The following is a 9,422-nucleotide window of genomic DNA, read 5'->3' on the forward strand; positions in this document are numbered from 1 at the left end:
AATTTCTTGAATTGAACCTGTGATTACAGGTACCCTTTGTGCGATGTTAAATTACAAATTTTTTGTTATACAAAAAATGATTTAAGTTTCAAATCTTGTGTAGAGCAGTATGTACAATGAAATTTACTTGTTAGTTCCTTTGGTTTATTGAAACAAGTACGAGTTTAGTCATCAACGGTTGTACCGAATTCGGGTGTCAACGAAACTAAATTATGGTTGATCCGTTCTAGTCGAAAAGATTGAAAAATATTCTTATCACTCCAGACGTTACATTCGCGAAAATAAAAATGTATTGAAATTCATTTGTAATCAAGATCTTGCAAAATCAAACGAGAAATCCAAAATGAATCTTAAAAATTCTTGAATTCGGAATTTCAAGTAAAAACTTGAATATTCACGGTATCGGAATCCCAAAAAAAAACTCGAAAGCTCGAAGCTTGATGCCATTGTATCCAAATTTTAATAGAATTTTTGTGATGGTATCTTACCTTTTTTCAGAGGTTCGAAGTAAGCGTTTTTTCGAAATTCTTGGTTACACGTTTACGTTTTTGTAATTTGGTTTACGTGATCTTTGAATAGATTTTTTAATTAACAATTTTTTCTTATATATGTAATACTTGAAAATCTTGAACTCGTTACTAAATTTTTTTTGATTAAATGAATATATTACGCTCTTATTTTGATCGACACTTTCAAATTGGTACATGTATTGGTTTCTCACAGCTCACTTTCGTTTCACTAAAATGTGCGTACATAAAAAAAGCTGACCGGCAGCTGAAATCAAACTCAAATGGAATTGCACACGCGTAGGTTTCCCGTCATAATGCGACTGAGGCACGTAGTATTATAGTCTCGTGCGGATTTGCCGCAGGTAACGTGCCATTACGTGATTGTGCTAATATGAGGCAAAAACGGAGACTTTGGCAATGTATATAGCGCTCTGCAACTATACACAAAGAGAGGCGAGAAGGGGTGTGCTGATTAATACAAAGTGAGAATTGGGATTGTCGCGAAAGCAGGAGATGAGACTTTGCTATTGTATGATTCAAATTTTATTTTGTGATCCTGATTCATTTTATTACTATGTATATAAATAATTCGGTGATTATGGAAGAATACGAACAAACAAAAGTTAAAATTGCTTAAATTTGTTTATAAAATTCTTAAAGTGAAGTTAAATTTTGTGTTGTGATTTTTGCTCCATAAGAAACTTTTAAATAGACAAATAACGTGGTTTTTATTATTATATAAAAAAATTGATCTTGTTAATGCGAAAAACCACCTTAGAAAGTACAACGACGATTGAGCAGGAGAAAATTTAAAAAATGTATACATTTGAAAAAATGAATTTATATCAAGAATGAAATAACAGTCGGGTGAACAGTCATTTCAGATTTCAAAAAGCAATTCAGATTGTTGGGCTATTTCTTGACTTTTACATCAGTCATGTGAATTTGTATCCAAGCTGCAGTGCTTGAAAATATACATGTTCACACCCGAGTTTTAACAGTCTCGATTTCAAAATACAAGGTAAAGCGAAGGTTGATTTGTACACTTTCGATAATCGCAAAAGACAAGTGATGATCACTGCTTCGTTGAAAATTCAAATATTATGTTGTTTTATTGCTAGCATGAAAAACTTGTTGGTTTTGATATCACAAGTGTGCCTAAAATTAGAAAATTTATAATCATTTTCAGTCGTTTTCAGAGTCTAATGTTAGCGTTTTACCAAAATTCATAATTATTATTGGTATTTAAAATGTAGAAATGTCTAGTTCAGCTCTGAGTGATTGAAAAAAAAAATTGAACCAAAGCTTTTTTTCTGTAAAAATTTCAAATTTTCAGAAAAGAAGTATTCCTCAGTAATCTGAGCATTCCAGAAGCTTGTTTCGATAGAAAGAGACCCAAAACGCAAAATCTAACCAAAATTGACCCTGACTTTCATTACCAAAAAATTCTTCTCGATGTTAACTTCACAATATTCTAAATTTTAAATGTATGAAATTAACTCTTTGATAGAAATACCCTACAAAGTAGCATGTAAAGTAAAAAAATATATGCTGTTCCGTTGAGGTATATTCAACCGAAGAATATTGTAATCATTGTATTGCCGAGAAACGAGAACTCAAGTATAAAGATTTTGCCTCAAATCTTTATTTTTACAACTTTGAAATATGTTTTCAAATAAATGTTTCAAAATTCCAAGCATGATGACTGTACTTCAGGATGTACTAAGACTTTATTTTTCTACATTACTTTTTACCGAAATTTTGAAACAAACAATTTTTTGTTAACGCGATTCCAAAGAACGAACGTCCCAATATCAACAAAATGGAGAAAACTAAGGTATTTTTTAACAAAAATATTTTACAGAATCTGATATCTCAGTTGTATTTTTTTATAAAACATTACCATTGATATACTGCAATACAAGTATAGTAACTTTGTTACACATTTGACTAATTATAAAATAAACGAATGTATTTATAATACAAGGATTATTGATATTACTTTACAAATACTTTTTAAATCTTTATGAAAGATCACTTGTGACAGCCTTAAGAGCACACAATACATCACTGTTTTTTAAATTCTTTACAATGTTATCACAGCATAAAATGGGCAACTGCCACCCCGATGGTAGATATTTCGATGCTACAGTATCGATAAAGTTTCTTACAATGCTTTGAACAATTTTTTCGAATACAATTCCTGAAAAATATGGAAATGAATCTTGCCACGTTACAAAATCACGATGACTAATCGAATTTTTAACCAGTGAATATATTTTTTTATCGCTCATAAAATAAATATCCAGAAATGATGTTTGATTATCTACAATAGTCTTTTTAGCATTCTCGTATTCTTTTCTTATTATGGTATCTATCTCATCATCCAATTCAACCAATACTGTAACTTTTTGCAACTCTTGCAAGTGCGACTGAAGATAATTTCTTAAATTAACATTCATATTCAAATTACCTATTTCAAAAATTTTAAATTGCTCTAAAATGAACTGTATTACTTTTGTTCTCCAATGCTTGCAAGGATTAGAATCAATAGTGTAAAGACTGGTAGAGCGCATTGCGATAAAATAATTCCGAATTTTTATAGTACAGTCTGTAATGAAAGAAATTAGTGTTCATGATAATTATTTTCAAGTTTGACAATAGTCTAAAATATTTTATTAAATATAATATAATAATATTTAATACATTACCTTTTTTGATATTATTAAAACAATCTCCAATATTAGAAACCGTGGGAAGGCTAATGAAAAAATCTATTACATTTAGTTCCGTGGTTTGATCCATAACGTATCCGTTAGCTACCAAAAGTTCGGCTATTCCAAAAAGATTTATCACATGTTCTATACGAGTGATACAATTTTTTGCCTGTGTAAGAAATTTAACAGTACCTACGTCGGCTCCACGTTTTAATAACATTTTCACCACATCGTAATTTAAGCGGAAGACCGCGATCTGGAGCAACGAATGACCGTTTTTATTCATAAAGTTTACATCGACTCCACTGTGATTTAAAAGCATTTCAACTATTTCGGCTCCAATTTCATCGGTCAAACCAATCACAAAATCTTCATCATTGGGTAGGCTAGAATTAATAGCGTGATCAAATACTGTTTCTCGATTCTTGTTATTTTCTAAGACGTTTGCTCCATTTTGAAGAAAAATTTCCAACATCTCTTTTTGACGAACTTGCAAATCATGCAGTGGACCTTTTCTACCCAAAACATAATTGTGGTTTGGATAACAAATAAATAAAGACAAAATTGGATTATTGCCATGTTTATCCTTAGCATTGATGTCGCAACCGTGCTGTATTAATAGTTTAGTAATTTCCAGCAAAATTGTGTGGTAATGGTTTTCAGGGTCGACATAATACTTAATGAATTGACAAATATAATGCAAAATTGAACCGTTTTTGTAATGATTTGTACTGCACCCCGTGTATGCACCTCTGTCCAAAAGAAGTTTAACAACATCTATGTGGGCATCCCAAACAGCACAGCTAATAGGTGTTTCTTGGTATTGTACATCTGATTCAAGGTCGATATCAACACCGTAATCTAAGAATTTTTGTACCATTTCAACATTGCCTATGGAGCAGGCTATGTGAAAAAGCGTGAACCCCTGTTTATTGGTACGATTACCGTCCTCAACTTGGTAGTTTTTGAACAAGTACTTGACAGCCCTGTCAAATCCTGTATCTGCCGCAATATGTATTGCAGTTTTTCCGGGTTTTTCGAGAACATTGATTTTTACTCCGTATTTTACTAATAATTTTACAATTTGTAAGTCTCTTCTTTTGATGGCTGTAACTAATATCCAGTTCAAATCATCTACATCTCTGAATAATCCAGACACTTTACAATCTTCTAATAAATTTCTCAAATCATGGACATCCGTACATTTTCGTACTAATCTATTGTAAAATTGTATGCGCAACTTTTCCATACCTTTGCTTTCCTTATTTACTGATACTTTACTGTTGGTTTAGATTATATCTACTTCGTTTCAGCGACAAGATGCTTGATAAATAATTTTATTCATTGATTCAATTTTCTGCTTTAATAAACTTCAAATCTAATATTGTGTGTTATTAGTTATAATATAATGTGTTATTAGTAATCTCTCAAGACGTCGATCAACCTCATAACATGTAATCGTAAACATAAACGTGCGTAGTACAGAATTCTAAACGCGAGGTGGCTCACAGCACAACATGTAATAAAAACAAATAGAATAATAATTTAAACGAATATGTTTCATAAGTTTTATTAAACTGCATCAGTTTATTATTTTTCTGAAAATACCAAATTCACGTCTGTGTAGTTTCTTTCTTCGAAATGCGCGATACTCGATTGCGCTTGCAAAACAGTGAGCAGGGAAAAAAGAAAGAGACCAACTTCGACGCAAGAAGTGTCGGTTCTCATATCTAAAAACGTCACATTCTTTTATTTTTTGCCAAATTTGTATATCTTTTTCGTTTCTCGCTAGTCTCGTCGGAGGAACAAATTGCATTTTATGCTGAGTCAAAAATGAGCTAGCTATATTCGCACTCAAAGCAGTATTTTTCTTTTTTACCTTATTTTATACATGAGGAATATACATGAAAGATTTGTCCAAAGAAACTACAAACCAATAAAATTTATGTGCTACCACTTGAGTTTGGATTTTCAACTCAAAAAAGCAGAATCTAGCATTTTAAGAAGTACTCTTATATATTGAGCATATGCGTGAATAATGAAAATAATAAAATTGTCGAGAATAAGCAAAGTCTTTTCAACGCAATATTCTAAATTATAATACGTTGTCTCACTGTATTGATCAATTTTTAGTTATGGCACTTCTGTTTATTTAAAAAGTTAAAATTTAATTCCATCAGGCAATCTTGGTCATCAGTCCTCTCTTTCTTTGGTGCGACATTATATTTTAAATTCGTCGAATCGTCGAACAGTTTAAGTATTAAGGTTTGGGATTCAATTTTTTAAGAAAGAAATTGATCTATTCGGGCAAGGCAACTTACACAAATATGATTGAAGTATTACCTCATGGGTGAATTCATTTGACTATTCAATTATCTTATACAGCAGATCAAAACGTCATCAGGAGTTTCTTTTAAACTGTTATCAAAAGCTAGGGATGAATTTTAAATATTGATTTCACCTGCATCTAAATTTTTTTTAGACATTTTCAATTTTCTTGACAAAATATTTATAAATTCAAATATCCCGCACTCCATGATTAACGAACTTTTTTTAATTTCCCTAGCTTGATACTCGAGGCAAATCACTGCACTTTTTTTCTCGTGCCTTTTATCACACTAGACGTTCAATCTCCTTACATAATACGAGCTGTGCGGTATTGCTTGCCTTGGAGAAATATTCGCTAATAGTCCCGCAGCGGCGACGCTCGGTGCTCTATACATACACACACACGGTGCGTACGACTATATGTATATCTTATATATAAGTTGAGTATACCTAAAGGCGTCATCTCATATTAATATGTCGCGAAACGTCTCGGAAGTACACGAAGCAGTGGGTGCAGCATCGAATTTCGCGAATGCGCCTCGAATTACACCTTCGCGAGCAATTTGAGAGCTTTAGCGCGCCAACGTCTATTTTCCCATCCCTGAACTTCATAGCTGCTGTTGATTCCTACGTCCCAGTGGAGTTTATAATACATATCTACGGGTTAATATTTATACACTTTTTATAATTATGCTTCAAACTTTTTGCTTAAAAATGTATTGATAATAATTTTTTTCATTTCGATTATACTCAAAATTATTAAAATAATGTCAATTAATACAATTGTCACCACGATATCTTTCATTTAAAAATTTGCCATAGAGGCTAAGTTCATGGTTTAAAGTATCTTCATACTATCAGTATTTGCGTAGTTATAAGACTTGAAAGCACATTTAAATGGCTATCTAACCGAAGTACATTAGTTAAGATTGTGAAGGAGCTCTATAAATTTTTTGGCGATGTAGGTTCGGATCGGACTAGATTAGATTTTGACTTTTATGTTTCTTTCTCTAGTAGCAAGGTAAGAAAGTGCTCAGATTTTTTCAGAGTATATTTATATAAATTTTGAAATTTTTTAGTAAAAAAGCTTTGTATCACTTTTTCTGAAAATCGCTCAGGACTTGACTAAGAAGTTTGTCAAAAATTGAAATTACCACGGATTTCAGAAAAACTTGAACTTTCTTGTAGAATGAAATAATTTTTTTTTTCAATTGTTCAATCAATTGTTTTTCTTGTAGAATGTTTGAACTTTTTAACATAATAGTTAAATAATCAACTGAATTCCATCTTCCGTACTAGGGATTTGGTTAACAGTTAATCTTTCTTAGATGATTGAGCGAACTGTAGGTACAGGATAAGTGCAGGCGAATAACTTATTATAGCTGTGCTCGTTCTGTTGTTTACGTCGCGCGTGGCATGCATGATCTTTCTGTGTTGATAGTTGTCCGGTTAAGTATGCGGTGTTTTGGCCTGCACGCAGTTAGCACTACGCTAGACGGAGGTCCGTAAACGAAGCAAAACAAAGGCATCTTGATAATATCTTTGAAGAAATTACAATGTAAATCTCATGTCTAGTAAATGGTAAACATTTTTCTGTAGATGATTTATTATTATGAAAAAATGAGACACCGAATAATGATTCATGCTGAAAAAAAACTCGTATGAATTTCGAGAAGAATATAATTCTACCAATTTACAAAAAAAGGAATTAAATTTAATTTCTGTACATTATAATGTGCAGTTGGAATCCCGTGAAATTCGTTGAATATGAAGGACTGCGTTCAAGATTTGCTGCCATCTAACGGCGAAACTTGTCTAGTCTTCATAAGCTCGGACAAATAAAAGCTCTTTATTCGGCACTTTTTAAGCTAGTGACACTCGTCGAACTCATCCATTCTCGTAATTTCTTAAATGGATAAATTCGTCACTTAATCACGACGATCAGACAAAATCAATTTACCGACACAAAAAAATCACTTATTCTATCGCGCATGCAGCTCATAACAAGTTAGAGCGCCCGTGCTGCACTGCACGCACACAAATGCACACACACAAACACGTTTCGTGAGAAAAACACTAAACTCTCGCTATGAATTATCATCAAGAAATTTCTGCGCGCGTATACAAGCGCTCGAGTATACTACGAGACCAAAAAAATAAAAGAAAACGCCTCTGGCATTCGGCCAATTTTCGAAGACTGCTATTGCTGCGATGCGTGTGTGTCTCGTAATGTATGGGAGGGGTATATTTTCAGGCTTGGTATACACACTATACACCAGTCTTATATTGAGGTCACGAGAAAGAAGCGCATCGCGCGCGCACCAAGAAGAACGAGAAAAGAGAGAGAGAGAGAGAGAGACGAGAGAAGATATGCGCGTACCAAGTAAAAAGCCGGCCGCGCGCCGAGCTTTCTGCCCTAGTAAAGGTGATGTCTGATGACCTGCTTACGTAGCATTTCTCATTTTCCTTCGAGTGTACATAATAATAAGTATCGCGCGATAATAATAATCATTTCAACAGGGCGCGCGGTGTATTATCTCGTTGAAACGTCCCGGATTCGAGAGTCGATATCTCGCGGGAAAGGGCTTTATTTTTCAATATTCGTAAAATATCGTGTCAACGTTATTTACCAAATAGATTTAAATATATCGTAACTCGAGTGATTACTTCGTCGAAGCCGCAGTGCTGATTTCAATTTCAATGATAAATCATGCGCCGTATGACTGGCAGTACTTTCCAAGTCAAATAAGCGCACGTAGCTCGGGCGTCTCGGAAGCCGTGCTTCCTATACGTTATACAAGTGACCGATCTCGTCCATCTCTTTTGAGATGAGTTAAAAAAGGAAAAAATTGTCTCTCGTCGACTGATACACATTTCTCTGCGTATATATCGCGCGCACGCTTATGCACGAGCAGCGAGTCAAAAATTCAACGAACAAACATAGAGGAGATTCTTATATGGTACTGCGTGTACACGCGGTGTGTGTGTACAGACGAATAGAAAAAAAAGCAAAAGAATAGCAACGCGGGGTTTGTGTCCGCCGCGCTGCCACGCATGGAAACAATATTTATGCGAAAACATGCGCGCAAGCCTCTGTGTATGTGTGTTTGTGTGTATCTGCGTGTATATGCAGCTAACGTTGTTGTTCGGTCCGAGTGTATATAGTCCGAGTAGCGAGAGTGGCCGTTTAGAATTGCAAATGCCTCGAAGCTCGTATTTTCAAAACAAGTGCTTTCCGATAATAGGCCTGTTTCACCTCTGGAAAAGCCCAGCGTCTGCTGCTGCTGTATACATTTATGTGTATATGTACGTACATATACACGTGTACGCGTGTATGTGTGCATCTGCGCATCCCCCATAGGCTTGTTTTCTTTTTTGCACCCTATTCCGCCTTATTTTTGCGTCTCTTCTAGCACGTGTTTTTTGTTTGCTCATATCTCTGTGCATGCTCGTGTGCGGTCAGCTTTCGATGCGGCAGATACATATACGATGAATATACGACTCGCGAGCTGTAGCCGTATACGCGGTTGCCATTTTTTATAAATCTCGAGCGTATACGCGGCAACAAAAGCTCAAGTTTTCTTGAGTTTCGAATTAAAAGTAAATTAAAAGATAGACGATCCGATGCGTCAACGATCTTAAAAAGAATATATAGACGCGCGAGTTTGTTGTTCCCTCTTGTATCTCCCTCCCTCTCTCTCTGTTTCTCTCTCCCTCGGACCACAAATTCGATAACGCAATCCTGTCTCTCGTTCGTTCATTGATTTATACTCCTAGTATTATCGTCGCGGACGTTTTCTGTTTCTCTCTCTCTCTCTCTTTCTCTCTGCAGCTCTCCCATACTCCCTCGGGCCTATACATTTAAGTC

The 9,422-nt window shown here is 34.4% G+C and overlaps 1 protein-coding gene across 1 annotated transcript; it reads right to left on the reverse strand.

The window, feature by feature from the left end:
• Positions 1-2,382: 2,382 nt before the first annotated feature.
• Positions 2,383-4,852, reverse strand: LOC106653855 (ankyrin-2-like). The gene is made up of 2 exons (XM_014373449.2): positions 3,221-4,852; positions 2,383-3,120 (listed from the first exon to the last, which is right to left on the reverse strand). Exons 1-2 carry the CDS (start codon positions 4,473-4,475, stop codon positions 2,534-2,536), a joined length of 1,842 nt encoding a protein of 613 aa, XP_014228935.1. The 5' UTR covers positions 4,476-4,852; the 3' UTR covers positions 2,383-2,533.
• Between the last annotated feature and the right edge of the window lie 4,570 nt (positions 4,853-9,422).

Source organism: Trichogramma pretiosum, unplaced genomic scaffold (assembly GCF_000599845.2).
Source record: "Trichogramma pretiosum strain Unisexual culture from Peru unplaced genomic scaffold, Tpre_2.0 scaffold103, whole genome shotgun sequence".
In the NCBI taxonomy this organism is placed as follows: domain Eukaryota; kingdom Metazoa; phylum Arthropoda; class Insecta; order Hymenoptera; family Trichogrammatidae; genus Trichogramma; species Trichogramma pretiosum.